Below are 17,393 nucleotides of genomic sequence, written 5' to 3'. Positions count from 1 at the left end.
GGGTTTCCCCGAGTCTCTGAGTCTCCGAGTGCCTTTCTCTCTACCTGACAGTTCAGACTCCCCCGTATGAGCCTGGGTCCACGGGGTTTCGACCAGAACTGGGTTTCAGTGCAGTCGGGGGCTTCCTTCCCTCTCCCACCAGAGAAAGCCAGCCAGGCACTCAGCCTCCCTTCCGCTCTGTGCGTGTGTCTCCGTACCTCAGTCCTTTGCAGCTCCTCTGATTTTCCTTGAGCTTTTTTCTTTCCTTCTAGTTGTAGAATTTCCACTCAGCCAGCTTTCCTGTGGTTCTGGATGATGTTGGTTCTGTCTTTTAGTTGTAGTTTTGAAATTGTTGTGTGAGGCAGCAGTTTAGGTGTTTACCTATGCTGCCATCTTGGTTTCTCTCAGCATCTGTATTTTAATAACTGGGAGTTAAACAGTTACTGAACAGACTGGCCTATGGAAGATTTCCTATGAAAAAGAATTGGTTTTGTGTACATATTATATTTTATATGTTTATTCATAAAAACCTGCTTGTAATAAAGGTAATTTTTTTAAAAAGCTGCTTGTATCAGTCACCTCTTCTGTCCTGCCTCACATTTTCTCAATCCATTCCCCACCACAACTACCACCCCTCAGCTACTGCAAGGCAACAGCCCCGAACTTGAGCTGCACTGGAGTCTTGTGCATTGTGTCCTAAGGCTTTTACATGACGTGGTCGGGACACCTGTGAGAAGGGATTATCAGGTGTGGGTGCTCAAAACTGCAGATGTGGGGCATTAACACCTCAAGGACAGCCCTTGACTTTGTGGAGTGCGGATCATTGAACATTTTTGTCGTGTATACTGATAACATAGACATTCATTTCTCATAGGAATATACATAGAAATTGAATTGCTGGGTCACAGGAGGGACATGTTTTTACACTTAATAGAAACAGGTTTTCACCGTGCTTCTACCAGTCTCCCTTTCATCTTCTCCACACACTCACTCATACTTGAGACTAGAGGCCCGATTCACGAAATTAGTCTAAGAGTAGGCCTTCCTTCCCCAGGCGGCCAGCACCAGCTTCCCTCTAGCACACGGAAATTGGGCTTCCCTCACAGCCCCAGCTTTGTCCAGATGGACGTCTGGTATAATTAGCATATTACACTTTTATTATTATAGATTACTAACCCCTTTAATTTTAGCCATTCTTGTGTGGGTATTTTTGGTTATCTAATTGTTGTTTATGGTTTGTATTTTCCTGTTGACTAATGGTACTTAACGTATGCCATTAGCCACTTAGATACACTCTTTTGTGAAGGACCAGTTTAAATTTTTACCTACTTAGGTGTGTGTGCATATGTGTGTGTGTGTTTGAGTGTGTGTATGTGGTGAGGAAGGATGTTGGTCTTTTTCTTATTGAGTTGAAGTTCTATATAATGTCTGTGTACTAGTCCTTTGCTGAATATATGTATTGTGAATATTTTCTACCAGTCTCTGGTTTATATTTTACTCTCTTAAACTTGTATTGTGATGGAATGAATTTTTAATAGGATACAATGATTAATATTGTTCTTTATGATGATTGTTATTTACTCCTGTAAATTATTTACTTCTTCTCCAAGGTCATGAGATATCCTCCTTAAACTGTGGTATTCAAACTTGAGTGGAAATCAGCAGCATCATGAGCTGTTTTGTTTTTCTTTAAAAAGAAATGATTTTATACATACCTCCAGAATGTCTAGTTCTTTAGGTCAGCAAAGAGGCCTAAGAATTTGCATTTTTTACAACTTTCAGATGATATTGATTCTATGGTCTGAGGATCACACTTTGAAAACCACTTTATCTTTGAGAAGCTTACATTTTACATTTAAATTACAATATGCCTGGACTTTTTGTGTGTGTGTGCTATGAAATGGGGATAAAAGTTAATTTTTTCCATGTTAGTCCATTGACTAATAACAATGATATGCGGCACCAATTATGTTGTAATTTAAGTGCCTATATGTATACTGACCTGTTGCTGAACTCTTTATTTTGCTCCATTCTTCTGTGAGTCTGTCCTTGTGCCAATGGAATGTTATGGAGTAATCTTAATTACTTTAGATTTAATAAATGTGGATAACCACTACTCTTCCTACTATGTTGTTGTTTTCTTCAAGTGTATCTTGTAAAAGAAGAGGGAAAGTTGTAAGAAAACAATACAGAAGTACAGGCTTTTTGGAAGCTAAGGGTTACTTACTGTCTCTGAAGTCTAAATATCTGTGAAACACCTCTGTTAAAAAGAAAACACACTTGTAAGTCAAGAGGATTTTGAAAAGTAAAGAAGATTTTGAAAAGTGAAAACATCCCATGTATGGGCTGAACTTGTTCTTCCTAAAATTTAATGCTGAAGTCCTAACCCCCAGGATCTCAGAATGGGACTGTGTTTTGACCGAAGGCCTTTATGGAGATCATTCAGTTAACACTGGGCCTTTATGATGAGCCCTAATCCATTTGAATATTATCCTTCTAAGAACACATTGGACACACAGACACCAGGACCAGGGATGGCTGTGCACAGCGGAACGGTGATGTGAGCACACAGCAAGGACATGGCCGTCCAAAAGCCAAAGAGAGAGGCCTCAGGAGAAACAAGCCTGCTGACACCTTGACCTTAAACTCTGTCCCCTCAGACTCTCAGGAATACGTTTGTGGTGTTTGAGTCGCTCAGTCTGTGAGTAGCTATGGCAACCCTCGCAAACCAACACCTCTGGTGTTGGCAAAGTTTTCTTTGAGATGATGAGTCATTAAGCAAAGTGGGAACAAGTGTGTAACAGGCATTGCAGGATAATAACTAAATATTTAGGAGGCATTTTCAGAACATATTAGGGAAATATCAAAATCATCTTAAAAACATACAACAAGTGCTCGCTTCGGCAGCACATATACTAAAATTGGAACGATACAGAGAAGATTAGTAGGGCCCCTGTGCAAGGATGACACGCAAATTCGTGAAGCGTTCCATATTTAAAAAGAAACAAAAAAAAACATACAACAAAATCCTAACCAGTTTGGCTCAGTGGATAGAGTGTTGGCCTGCAGACTCAAGGGTCCCAGGTTCGTTTCCGTAAAGGGCATGTACGTTGGTTGCGGGCATATACCCAGTAGGGAGTGTGCATGAGGCAGCTGATCGATGTTTCTCTATCATAGATGTTTCTAACTCTCTATCCCTCTCCCTTCCTCTCTGTAAAAAATCACTGAAATATATTTTTAAAAAAACAAAAAAACTATATAACAAAGAGTTTCTTCACCTACTTTCTATCTGATAATAAGAGCCCTGACAAAATAAATTAGAAAAAGAAAGAAAATATTAAATGCAATCTACCAAAAGGGGCACCTAGCAGGTATGTGAATTTTATCACTATCTAGTGATTGCTAGAACAGTTGAGCACCATTAGGCAGTATAACCAATAAATGTTCATGGACCAAGAATTCTCAACAGTTTTTAATTGAGGAGTTAGGTTATATATCTAACACACAGGTGTTGTGTATTGTTGCTTGTTGTATAGGTTTAGTTTTAACACTTTAGGTATCTTTATAAATTAAAAACCAGTTGAAATATTTTCATGGATATACGGGTCTCACTGCCCAGGTCTGACATAATCATTGGAGCCAATATTCTGGTGCCCAGATTGAGCAAAGCCACATAAGTATTGCAAATATATAGTAGATAAAACAGATTTTTTAAAAATATGTTTTCATTGATTTTTTTAGAGAGAGAGAGGAAGGGAGAGGGAGAGCAAGATAGAAACATCAATGGGAGAGACATCAATCAATTGCCTCCTGCATGTCCCCACAATGGGGACTGAGGCTGCAATCTGGGTATGTGCCCTGACCAGGAATTGAACCTGGAACCTCTTGGTTCATGGGTTGGTGCTCAACAACTGAGCCACACTGGCTGGAAAGAGAAAACATTTGAGACTCATTCCGTCCCTGTACTTTCCCTCACATGAGAATTATCACAGTCTTCTCAAGTTATGTTTTATTCCAGAAATAAAATCCATAACTGTGATTTACATATAACACACAGGAATTTAAGGGTCACAGAATAAAACAATGCTTTAGCGTTGAAAGTGAGTGAGGAAGGAGACTGAGATGATAGAGATGATATTGAATGGACAGGGACTGTGAGAGAATGGAGAGGAGGCTGGGACTGTGCTGGAGGCTAAATGGAGAATGCCTGCTAAGACATGCAGAAGGAGAAACAAGGAAGGACTAGGATATGGAACCAAGTCCAGTGCCCATCAACAGAGGAGTGGATGAGAAAGTGGTAGTACAGATATACAGTGGAATATTACTCAGCCATAAAAAAGAACAAAATGTTACCATTTGTGACAGCATGGGTGGGTCTAGAAGGTATTATGCTAAGTGAAATAGCCAGTCAGAGAAAAATAAATACCACATGACTTTACTTATACATGAATCTAAAGAACAAAATGGAAACAAACTCATAGATACAGGGAACAGACTGACAGTTGCCAGAGGGGAGGAGACTGGAGGAATGGGTGAAAAAAATAAAGAGATTAAGAAGTAAAATTGAGCCCGGCTGGTGTGGCTCAGTGATTGAGCAACAACCTATGAACGAGGAGGTCATGGTTCGATTCTGGTTAGGGCACATGCCAGGGTTGTGGGCTCACTCCCAGTGTGGGGTGTGTGGGAGGCAGCCAATCAATGATTCTCTTTCATCATTGATGTTTCTATATTTCTCTCTCCCTCTTCCTACCTCTTGGAAATCAATCAAAATATATATATTTTTAAAAAAAGTAAAATTGATAGTTCCAAAATAGACACAGGTATGTAAAGTACAACACAGGGAATATAGTTAGTAATACTGTAATAAGTAGATAAGGTGCCAGTTGGGTACTGAAAATATTAAAGGGAACACTTTGTCAGGACATAATTGTCTCATCACTGCTGTACAACTGAAACTAATACTACTAAACAGAAACACCTCATAAGGATATCATTATCTCACCACTATGCTATACACCTAAAACTAATACTAAATAATACTGAATGTAAGCTGTAATTGAAAAATAAAGTTTAAAAAAAGGAGGGAAAAGTAGAGTGGGAAGAAAGGGGGCATGGATGGGGAGAAAAGGGAGCCCAGTAGGACGCACAGAATGCTAGAGGGAACGGTGACAAGATTAGAAAACATTTACTGCTTTGAACCCAGTTATTTTACAGATAAGAAAACTGAGGCCAGAATGCTGATGTGTTTTTTCCAATTCACTGCATCCAGCAGGTGTCTCATCCAGGAATGTATCTTGACTCTCAGTTCTAAGATCCTTTTAGGGCAAGAGACTTGCTGTGAAAGGCAAGAAGCACTCACATCAGATACACAGAGAGGCTGAATGCCAGAAAGAGGATAGAGAACCTTGAAGCCAAGTAGGAAGGAAAAGAAGAAGTAAAAGGCACATGGTTGTAAGAGGCAGTGGATTTCTCTAGCAGGGAAGTTGAGGTTACTGCTGCTGGGTAGTGTGAATTCAGATGAGTGTGTGAGTGTGAGGGAGGGGAGCTCCGGTCTGGGTTCTGAGGAGAGCTTTAGAGGACAGAGAAATTCCAGAGCTCTGGTGGTGTTTGAGGAAGCACCAGGTCACAGCTGTTAGAACATGAGCATGCCTGTAGCCTGAGCACCAGTGGATCAAGAGGAGCGATTTCCAGGGACGTGTGAGGGCACAGGGTAACATGGGCGTCCTGCCCTGGCCAGTGTGGCTCAGTTCATGGAGTGCAGTCCCCAGCACCAAAAGGGGGGCAGGACAGTTAACAAGGTTATGTGCTCCGTGAGGTGGTCACACCTGAGAGGGGCTGGAAAAGAGTACTTCTGACATTTCAAAGGTGTGTTAACCCAGATGCACAAGAACAATGGACAGAGCTTGCTTAAGGCCAAGATACACCTTTTAGACCTGAAGCATGACTGCCCATTGGGACCTGCCTAGTTAGCAAGTTAGGATCAGGCCACCCTGTGAGGTTACTTTCTGTCACTGAACTTGTCAGATTGACCACATGGCACTTTCTGAAACTGAGGCATGAGAGGCAATTTTTTAAAAAATATATTTTATTGATTTTTTTACAGAGAGGAAGGGAGAGGGATAGAGAGTTAGAAACATCAATGAGAGAGAAACATCGATCAGCTGCCTCCTGCACACCCCCTACTGGGGATGTGCCTGCAACCAAGATACGTGCCCTTGACCAGAATCAAACCTGGGACCCTTCAGTCCGCCCACTGAGCCAAACCAGTTTAGGCTATGAGGCAAGTCTGAGGTAAAGATGAGGTAGGGAAGCGTGGGGCTTCAAATGGTTAATAATAAGAGGTGTTCAGTAACTAGTAGTTTTGCCTGCCATCAAGATTGGTTTAAAAATGTTTCTGCTGAAAGCTTATTATGGGCAAGTCCCCTTATTTAAATTCTTCAAGGGAGAAGTTAAAGTCTCTTATAAGCCTGCAGGGTCTTAATTGTCTTTGGCTCAACATAATTCAAACGCTAAGGCTCAAAATAAGACAAATGCTAAAGTGGCCCATTCTGGGGAGGCCCTTTCTGAACCCCTACAATAGCTATGGAGCAATTTAGCTTATCAGCTTGTTAGCACCAACAGAAGTTTTTGGGGTTTTTTTGTATTTATGCAATTATCCCATTCTTTTCTCCTAAAATTCCCTTCCTCTCACCCTGTAATCAGGACACTATGTGGGTTTCTGCTTGAATCTGTGCTTCCCAAATTGTAATATTTTTATCCCAAATTAACCCTTATTGCCCTAAATTTTGTCTTTTTAGTTTTAGGATAAGATAATCTTAACTCTTTTCCAAAATATTTTAAGAATTAGCCTTAGATAATTTGTTTACTTGTATACAAATAAATAACAAAATAGCCAGAGATCACTTATCTAAAGTTCCAAAGGAAAACATCATTTTAAGAGCCTTATAAACACGATAAGCATGGAAGAACAAGGTCAGCATGGCCAGCAAAGACCTGTGTATGATAAAATAAGCTGGAAGATCCCAGCAGGGCCAATAAGAAGGGAATGTTGGATAAAGAACTCCAGAATATTCTATTAATTTAATTTCCCACAAATTATCACTATTTTTAAAAAATTATAATAGGAGATTTACAGCATAACCCTCTGTGTAAACTTCAGGCTTATTAGCATATATTTTAATCCTAAATAAATCTGTATAAGATTGTCATTTCACCAAGTAGAAATACAAGCAAAGATTTCTGATACCTTAAACAATAATGTTAAAAATCTGTGTAATGAAAAAAATAATTGGATGCCTGAACCAAATTATTTAATCATTCAAACTTACTCATTGAGCACCTTGCCAGGAGGCATTCTGCTAGAGTTGGGGACCCAGTACAGCAGAGGTATACGGACCTAACACCCTGAGCAAATCACTGGAGCCAAGATTCTGAGTGGACAACACCAGTTAAGGGCTGGGACTTTGTATCAAGAGGCTTGTTTTCTCTAGTCTGTACATTATAATAAAACCCAGCACACCAAGCTTATAGTCCTCAGTTTGTGTGCTTCCTTCGTAAGTAGAATAAAAGCTCCTGAATAAAGTGATGCCTTGTAGACCACTAGATATTCCCAAGTGTCACAAGATGCTTGTATCCAGGCAGTTGCTGACTGATTTTTGGGTAAGTATCCATTTGTGTATATATCAATGCAAGTCAGAGGACATTTTTCTTTATGTTTCCAGGTTCCTATGGTCTCTGTGATGGCTACTGGTTCTTCCCTAGGATAATGGAGTAGTAGTTTATACTGTTACACAGGGCAACCATAGGAGATTCTGAAAATCAAAACAACCAATGAGATGTCAGAGATATGAATGCGGTGGGGTGGGGCTTAGACAGAAGAAGAGACTATTTGAAGAAAATTTAAATTTGGCGAGAAAAGGACAGAGTGACAGGGAAGAGCAGGGACAACAGAACATCAGGTAGGAATTGGAAAGCCATTTGGCTTTAAGCTTTCATTGTCTGAATGAGAAGGAAATGTCCCCAGAGGTAAACTGACTTTTCAATGCCACATAAGACAGTCCACAGAGGCTGAGTTAGAGACAGATGAACAGAATGAAGGCTGGTAACAAGGGGAGAAGTTGAAAGTCAGAAGTGGAGGGGAAATGAGAGGCTGAATCAGTGTCTAGAGTTTAGGGAAGGAGCACTCCCCCCCCCCCCCCCCCCCGGCCTGTTGGTAGAAGAAGGAAGTCAGAATAGAGACAGAAGCCAAAGCCAAACTTTCCTGAGAAAGAAGTAACATCTGTAACTGAAATGCTACTTCTGCAAATTCCATTGCTAGCTATTCTCCTCGCAGCTGGTGACAATGAAGATGGTAAGAACTCTGGCCACTGCCCTGTTGGGTACAAATGGTTGTGTGTGTGTGTGTGTGTGTGTGTGTGTGTGTGTGTGTGTGTGTATGTTTCTGTGTGGTGCAGTGTCCTCAGAACACACCTGGAGAGGAGAATGTCAGCACAGTCCTGAGTATCCCGAACTCTGGGACCCTGTGCCCTTCTGAAGGTTGTTTGTAGAGCATGGGCCCTGGGCAGCTGAATGCTGCTGAGGTAGCCATGGCTTCCCTTATGTCCAGATTCTGAGTGTTTCCTTCCTGGCACCTTTCTTCATTCTCTCTCCTTCCCGATGCCTTTTCTTCTCCTCATTCTATCTGTTCTGTTGCCACAGCCTTCCAGGAGGAGATCTCCTTCAAAATGATCCACAGCTCATCCTTCTACAACCGTTCCTGCATGAAAACTCGGAACTCTGCTTGGTTGGATGACTTTCAGACTCATGGCTGGGACAGCAACTCTGGCAGTATTGTTTTCCTGCATACTGGGTCCAAGGGCAACTTGAGCAAGGAAGAGATAAAAGAACTTGAAGAATTCTTCCGTTGGTTCTCCATTATAATGCCTCAAGTAATTCAAAAGCATGCCCGTCAATGGAAGTTTAAATGTAAGTTCAATTCCCAAAATGGGGAGGTGCAATGTGCTGGGTAAGCGGTGTGTGTGTCTCAATGAGTTCCTTATTCCAATTTCCCCCCACATTCAATCTCTTCAGCATTCTCTGTCTGTACATTTATTGTAAACAATTGCATTTCATTCACCCTAGGTTATTATAATCAAAACTCTTTCACACTAAGTGCTTCCTTATTCTCTTGCTCTCACCATTTATGTCACCTTATTTCAACAATTTGCTTACTTCAGTATCCAAAAAAAAGTCCTTTTTTCCTCCAACTTCAACCATCACCAATAAACTTTTTCTGAACTTCTGATCAAACCAAAGTTTGTTCCCTTATCTCAAAGCCCCCAAACTTCTTCTATTTCCTTTTTTTGCTTCCACTAATTTCATCTTTTTATTCCCTCTTTCTTCTTATTTACAATCCCTCTTTCCTAGATCCCTTTGAGATTCAGATAACAATGGGCTGTGAGCTGCACCCTGGGGGAGCCATAGTAGACTTCTATCGATTTGCTTATCAAGGATCAGAGCTCCTGCACTTGCAGAACAATTCACTGTTGCCATCTCCAAAGGGTGGAACAAGAGCTCAGGATGTGTGCAGACTATTCAATCAAAGCCATGACAGCAGGAAAATAGTACAGAGGATTCTCAGTGACACCTGCCCACGCTTCCTCTTGAGTATCCTTGATGCAGGGAAGGCAGATCTCCAGAGAGGTCAGTCCCGTATCCTTCCTCCAAGAATTTTCTATTCTAAAATAAAACCTTCCCACCATCCCTTTAAATTGAGGATAAGGGGTCAGGAGAGAGAAGGATAATGCGTGAATTCCCAGCATGTGATAGATGTGTTCCTCTAAGCCCGCGGTCGGCAAACTGCGGCTCGCGAGCCACATGCGGCTCTTTGGCCCCTTGAGTGTGGCTATTCCACAAAATACCACGGCCTGGGCGAGTCTATTTTGAAGAAGTAGCATTAGAAGAAGTTTAAGTTTAAAAAATTTGGCTCTCAAAAGAAATTTCAATCGTTGTATTGTTGATATTTGGCTCTGTTGACTAATGAGTTTGCCGACCACTGCTCTAAGCTGATGTGAAGATATGAACCTCCAAGTCTGTGTTAGTCCTTATCTGAGTATCTTTCCTGTTCTCTGCAGTAAAACCAGAGGCCTGGCTGTCCATTGGCCCCAATCCCGGTCCTGACCATCAGATGCTTGTTTGTCATGTTTCTGGCTTTCATCCAAAGCCAATTTGGGTAAAGTGGATGCGAGGTGAACAGGTACAGCAGCGCACTCAACAGAGTGGCATCTTGCCCAATGCTGATGGGACATGGTACCTTCAGGTTTTCTTGGAGGTGGAAGCCACTGAGACATCTGGCCTATATTGCCGGGTGAGACATAGCAGCCTAGGAGGCCAGGACATCATCCTCTACTTGGGTAAGAAGAACCTGGGGCCCACACTGGGAATGGGAGTGGATGGTCCACAAGCAGAGCAGGAGAGCCAAGTAAAACATTTGGGACTTATGGCCTCCAAACCCCAAAATGAAGAGAATTAATCCAATAAATAGAAGAGTGGAAAATGAGAGACCTGCAGATGTAGGAAGATGTTGAGGGTTAGATGAAAGATTCAACTCTGAAGGGGGAGGAGAGAGGAAACAAGAACAAAGATTAGTGAGGCGAGCACTCTAACAAAGAAGGCAGACCAGGGAAATGCAGTAAACGGGGTGGGTTTGAAATGACACCTGTGTGCACCCAAACCCACAGAACGTCACCGTAGCTCCAGGGGCTGGATCATCGTGGCAGTGATGGTGCTCCTGGTGCTCCTGACAGCTCTTGCATTTGGGCTTAGGAAGCGCTGGTGAGTTTTTGTGCCCCTCTTTCCTGTTCTTTCACCCCCTCCCTGTCTTCCCACCTTTCTTCTCTCTCTCTCTCTCTCTCTCTCTCTCTCTCTCTCTCTCTCTCTCTCTCTCTCTCTCCTGTTAGTTCTTCTTTCCTCAGCCCCTTCCTTTTACTTTCAGTTCTCACCTCCACCTCCTGCAGAGTGACTTTCCTCTCTCTTCTTATCAGGTCACACTGTGAGCCTCCTGCCACTCTTCTTCCTTTGGAGTGAGATGCCAGCAGCCCTGGGGTTCCAGACATATTTAAACACAGCGTGGCGATAATGTCCGTTTAGCTCTCCATGTACAACGTCGGTTGTTTATGTGTTGTTATTTGTGTGTTTAATGATTAGTTATGTATATAAGCTAAAGGTAATCTTGCAGGACTTGCTTTCTGACCTGGTTCTGAGATTATTTTGTTGTTGTTGATTTTTTACAGAGAGGAAGGGGGAGAGATAGAGAGTTAGAAACATTAACGAGAGAAATATTGATCAGCTGCCTCCTGCACACCCCCTACTGGGGATGTGCCCACAACCAAGGTACATGCCCTTGACTGGAATCGAACCTGGGACCCTTGAATCCACAGGCCAACGCTCTATCCACTGAGCTAAACCGGTTAGGGCCCTGGTTCTGAGTTTATAAAAATCTTATTTTAACTCTGGATAAAATGAGATCCTAGCAACCTCTACATATTGAAAAATTAATGAATCTCAGACCCATTTCAAATGTCACTTCTTTATGGGAGCCTTCCCTGCTTCACAAGACTGCGATAAAGTTCCTATGTTTAAAATTAGCCCTTTGGCACTGCCAGTTAAAGTTGCTTGTATCTTGTACCTTTTTCTTCTTCTTCAAATCTCAGGCTCTATTTCTCCCAAACCATGGGATATGCTTGGTTGCCATACAATTCATTTACCTACAAATTCACATCATCCTTACAACCAGACAGTACAAGTTCTATTTACAAGATCATGTAAAGAATAAAGTTATCCCATTCCTATTTTAAATTACTTTAGATTAAGGATATAGGAAACTCTACAGAAAAATGTGAATTAGACAAACATGCACAACAGAGTAAAAGGAAAAACTTTACAAAGTGGCATTCTAGCTGTAAAATACCCTTGTAACTTGTAGAAATGGAGGCACAAGAAAGTTAAGTGTGAGGCAAAGAAAAGAACGCGGATTTAACAGAACTCAAGTCATCCAAAAACAGGCCTGTGTGTTTTTCAACCTTGTCTCTAACTTCTTCTTCCTGCCTTTTAGACTAACTCACCTGACTTCAGTTTTACCGTTCCTGTACTTCTGATAGAGCAGTTCTCTGGTGAAATGGCAAAGTCAAAGGCAAAGAATCCAAGTTCTCAGTAAACCAACCAGAACATTTAGATCCTGAATAACTGGGCTATTACTGACTTAGAAGCCACATGGACTAATTCCAAGTAAATTAGTTTTGAACAAAAAGGTACCAAAATTCATCCGTCTCACCAACTCACCTGACAGACTTGTTTGAATTTATCTAAATTCCCTAAATACATCTCCATTTTAATTTGAACAGGGCATGCTTTTGATTACTTAGATATTTTAAAGTTGCATGAGTATAAGAAGTCCTTTCAGAAGATGTATTGCTACCACTAGGTCTTCCTTGATGGGATATGTCTGGATAAACTGACATAGTAACCCTCTAAACTGTACCCCTTTAACAAGTATTTAAATTTTTTCTCCCTTTAATATGTATAAGAACATTAAATCATTGCATCGTAAGGTAGTATATGAAGACCTCAGAAGGATGCTTGTTACCAACACAGTTTGCTGAAAGTCACTTTTTAAAAGAGCTGCTCCTTCATTTTACTCCCACATACCCAGACGTGACGTACTGTCGACACATGACATTGGCAGTAACTGTACTAGGATGAGCCTAACTCCAAACTGGATGGATTTTTCAAAGGTTCCTGATGCTCATTCCCCAAAGCTCTCCTCTGCCTGTTTTCCCCACTGTGTGGAATGTTGAACAGACAACTAGCAAAACCTGTAGGTAACATCTCAGTGCCAACTACATAAAGAAAATGTCAGTCGCAAGATTCTGTGACTACGGATTGTTATTCAATGGATTCTGCTCGTGGCAAACTACTAACCCGGACCAAGTCCACAAGACAACAACATCACAAAAGCAAAGGAGGAAACCCATGCACCGTCGTTTTAGGATCTCTGGGACTATGATACAGTGATGATGAAAGGAAGGATGATACCTGTGGTAAAGGGAGATCATGTGACAAATACTGTGCAGAAAACCAAAGGGCTCCTCACTGCTAGCTAGCAATCAACACTGGGTAGCTTCCTATTGGCTCACTGACTTTCAAACCAACTTCCGATGATGGGTGAGGACTTAGTAAGCACTCCTCTCCAGACTACAATTTTTCTGAGCACATGGCTCATGAAGACAGACCCAGCTCCAGCTGCCACCTCGTTGGTCCTCTCGTGGCCCACGCCTCCACCTGAGGGCTCTGGCAGCAGAGGCCTGGGGCAGCGGACCTTGGTTCCAGCCACCGTGTGGCTTCACCCCTCTGAGCCTTAGTTGTCTCAGCTAAGAGATGGGTTGAACACCTCTACCCCCCAGCCTTGTCGTTGGGACTTGATGAGATAAATCCCAGTGCCTGGCACACAGTACGTGTTCAATAGATGGCAATGCCTCTCTCTGGGTGGGACCTATGGTGATACTAGCCCCACGCCTCGCCTGGAAGGGTCTAGATCTGCTCTGTCCACCAGAAAAGTCATGAACCCCATGTGGCTCTGAACACTGGAAATGTGGCCAGTCAGAATTGAGACGTGCCATCAGTGTGAAATATACACCGCATTCTGGCAACCTGGTACATAACAAGAATGCAAAATACCTCATGAATAATGTTTTATATTGACTACATGTTGAAATGACACATGTCTGGTACATTGGGTTACATGAAACATATTATTACATTTAAAAATTACATCATTTAAGTTGTTTCTTGAATAAAATAGAAACTTAACTCATTGAGTACTTTTAGGCCCACAAATGTATTTAGATATGCTGCTGTTAAGAGGACACACTCCTCTATTTTTACTCTCTGAGACTATGTTTTTCTTTTTCTTTTTTTTAATCCTCATTCGAGGATATTTTTCCATTGATTTTTAGAGAGAGAGTGGAAGAGAGAGGGAAAGACAGGGAGGAACATAATATGAAAGAAACACATCGACTGGTTGCCTCCTGCATACATGAGCCCTGACTAGGGCCAGGGCAGGGGAGGAGCCTGCAATCAAGGTAAGTCGTGTCCTTAACCGGAATCGAACCCAGGACCCTTCAGTCCACAAGCCAACGCTCTATCCACTGAACCAAACTGGGTAGGGCTAGTTTTCTTTTTTTAATATTAATTTTTTACTTTAGAGAGGAAGGGAGAGGGAGAGAGAGACAGAAAAATCAATAATAAGAGAGAATCACTGATCAGCTGCCTCCTACATGCCCTCTACAGGGGATTGAGACCGCAACCCAGGCCATGTGCCCTGACAGGGATCATAGGTCGATGCTCAACCACTGAGCCACACCAGCTGGGTGAGTCCCAGGTTTTTAATTATTTAATTTGTTTGAAGCTATCTTCTTTTAAAATTTAAATCTTATTTTTAAAAATTGATTTTAAGATTGGAGAGAGAGAGAGAGAGAGAGAGAGAGAGAGAACGAAGGAGAAATAGAGAGAAACATCGATGTGACGAAAACACTCATTAGTTGCCTTGCACCTGATCAGGGCCTGAACCTGCAACCTGCATGTGCCCTGACCAGAACTAAACCACCACCTTTTTGGTGTATGGGATGATGCTCAAACAACTCAGCAAAACTGGCTAGGGCAACAGTTACTACTTTTGAAAAGAAATAACTGATGATATAATTACTGGATAATACTTGGTTTCTTGACAAAATACTCCAAATAAAATATGAGAAAAGAATTGCAAATGCCCTGGCCGGATGGCTCAGCTGCTTGGAGGATTGTCCCATACACTGAAAGGATTCAGGTTCGATCACCGTCAGGGCACAAACCGAGGTTGTGGGTTCAAAACCCAGTCGGGGCCAATGCAGGAGGCAGCAATCAGGGTTTCTCTCTCTCTAAAGCCAATAAAAATATATCCTCGGGTGAGGATTTTAAAAAAAGAATTGCAAAAACACATTCATATAAAATTATTTATCTGGATTGATATTATAAAAAGCATGGCAAGTGCTGGCGAGGATGAACCCTCGTGCACTGCTGCTGGGAATGCAGACTGGTGCAGCCACTACGGAAAACAACATGGAGTTTCCTCAAAAAATTAAATATGGAACTGCCATTTGACCCAGTGATCCCACTTCTAGGAATATATCCTAAGAAACCAGAAACACCAATCACAAAGAATATATGCACCCCTACCTTTACAGGAGGACAATTTACAATAGCTAACCTCTGGAAACAGCCCAAGTGCCATCAGTAGATGAGTGGATAAAAAAGATGGGGAACATTTACACCGTGAAATACCATGCAGCAGGTCCCTCCATACTGTCTCTAACTCTTTGAGACAGCATGGAGGGACCTGGAGAGTATTATGCTAAGCGAAATAAGCCAGTCAGAGAAAGACAAGTATCACATGATCTCACTCATGTGTGGAATCTAATGAACAAAATAAACTGATGAACAATATAGATCCAGAGATATAGAAGCATAGAACAGACTGCAGAATCTCAGAGGAAGAGATTAACCAAAGAACTTGTATGCATATATGCATAACCTGTGGACACAGACAATAGGGTGATGAAGGCCTGGGGTGGAGAGATGAGGGGGCGGGTGGAGGGGAGGGCATTCTGAAAGGGGTCACTGGGGGGAAATGTGGGATATATGTAATACTTCCAATAATTAAGTTTTAATTGTTTTTAAAAGTTCCTTAAAACACAGTTTTAACTGAGGTAAGAAGATAACATCTGATTAGGTTGATATTAATAAAATATGTAATATAATTATTAAATATCATATAGAAAATATAGTGGACAAACATAAATAAGAGTAAATATTAAAATAATTTGTTATTAAAACTCTCCCACAAAGAAAACCTGTGGCTCAGAACGATTGTTGAATTCACACATTTGAAAAAGAAGAAATACCCGCCTTACATTAAAACCTTTTAGAAAACGAAGAAGGCATTCCTAATTTACTTTATGAAGTCATATTTCTACCATTAAAAACTTACAAGATAATTGCAAGAAAATCAAACTATACACCAATATTTCTTATAAACATCAATACAAAATTTCTAACAAAATGTAATAGAATATAGCACTATATAAAAAGGTTATTATATGATGACTATTTGGGTTCATCCCAGACAAGGAAGATTTTTTAAAATTTAAAAATCAATCACTATCATTCACCATGGTAACAGAATAGAAGGGGATAATCATATTTTTTCTCTATAGGTAGAAATAAAACATTGGCAACACTGAGCACCTTCTCGTGTAAAAATCTTTCGGTAAACTAGGAATGAAAGGGCACCTTCTCACTTTCATAAAGGGGGGAGAAACCCCAAAACAGCTAGCATCCTACTAAATGGTGACATTTTTGGCTTCTCTTCTAAGGACATTTGTATTCATCATTGTAGTGAATGTCCCAATCTTATTAATTAAGAATTAATATGAGAAATTAAAGCCATAAGATTATAAACCAAGAAGCTTAACCATCTTCATTTGTAGAGAACATGACAGTCTATATAACAGAGAACACTTACTCCTGTTCTATATGCTCTTTCATCAGGTCAGAGTCTGCATAGTTAGTGCACAGTTGGCAAAGTTTGTTGGAGAACCTAATTAGCAATGTAATAAACTAATCCAAAACAAAGGACTATTTTTGCTTTATCTGCATCTTAAAATAAATATAAATAGCAGCAAAACCAAACAAAGTCAAATACTTAGTGGATACAACTGCATATAGTACTATTTAGATCTATACAAGTCAATCAGGGGAAACTGAATTTTTGTAGAAATAATGGCTACAAAAGATAACTTCCAAAAGCAATCCTTTCACAGTAAAATTCAAGATTGGATTTGCCAATTATTTTTTCCTAGAATAATTTTTATAAGAATAATAATTTATGTGTCTGAAGATACTTTTAATAAAGTATAATGCAAGTTGGATCAGTAGAAATTATGTAACTGTGGTTTTAGAATAATGAAATTAAATTAGTTTACAGGAATTTACTTGGTATAATTTCTTATACATACTTTAATTTGGAGATTCAAGGAGAGTAACTAACAAAAACTGGAGAAATTAAGAGTTGCATGTTACAGTGCAATATAGAGATTTCATGTGAGGCTGACTGTAACTATGGGGAAGATGCATGGGGTAAGTACACCAGGGTCAAGCTTCCCACATCAATAGTTTACTTGCAAGGTGCCAGACTGAGTGTGCCTTATCTTCTCAAAGTGGCGGGTTAGGGAAACGGTCCCAACAGATGAACAGCTGTTACTGCAGGTGAACAGCGGCACATCAGGCAAAGGGTGTTTTGTTATGTGTGTTTTTTAACTCACTGGCCTTATTTTTTTTTAAAT

At 40.9% G+C, this 17,393-nt stretch overlaps 1 protein-coding gene across 1 annotated transcript; it reads left to right on the top strand.

Annotated features, from left to right (window-relative positions):
• The first annotated feature begins 8,237 nt into the window (after positions 1–8,237).
• LOC307106405 (T-cell surface glycoprotein CD1a-like) lies at positions 8,238–13,686 on the top strand. The gene is made up of 6 exons (XM_079782937.1): positions 8,238–8,329; positions 8,677–8,943; positions 9,385–9,660; positions 10,092–10,370; positions 10,698–10,791; positions 11,001–13,686. Exons 1-6 carry the CDS (start codon positions 8,269–8,271, stop codon positions 11,041–11,043), a joined length of 1,020 nt encoding a protein of 339 aa, XP_079639063.1. The 5' UTR covers positions 8,238–8,268; the 3' UTR covers positions 11,044–13,686.
• The last annotated feature ends 3,707 nt before the right edge of the window (positions 13,687–17,393 follow it).

Source organism: Cnephaeus nilssonii (assembly GCF_951640355.1).
Source record: "Cnephaeus nilssonii genome assembly, chromosome: 10".
NCBI classification, from domain to species: domain Eukaryota; kingdom Metazoa; phylum Chordata; class Mammalia; order Chiroptera; family Vespertilionidae; genus Cnephaeus; species Cnephaeus nilssonii.
Note: the sequence above shows the minus strand (reverse complement) of the source record. Positions and strands in the feature narration are given on the sequence as shown.

Coding starts and splice junctions, on each gene's coding strand:
- LOC307106405 (XM_079782937.1), top strand. CDS start 8,269: ATGCTACTTCTGCAAATTCCATTGCTAGCTATTCTCCTCGCAGCTGGT. Junction 8,944..9,384: donor CCGTCAATGGAAGTTTAAAT/GTAAGTTCAATT, acceptor CCTCTTTCCTAG/ATCCCTTTGAGATTCAGATA. Junction 10,792..11,000: donor TTTGGGCTTAGGAAGCGCTG/GTGAGTTTTTGT, acceptor TCTTCTTATCAG/GTCACACTGTGAGCCTCCTG.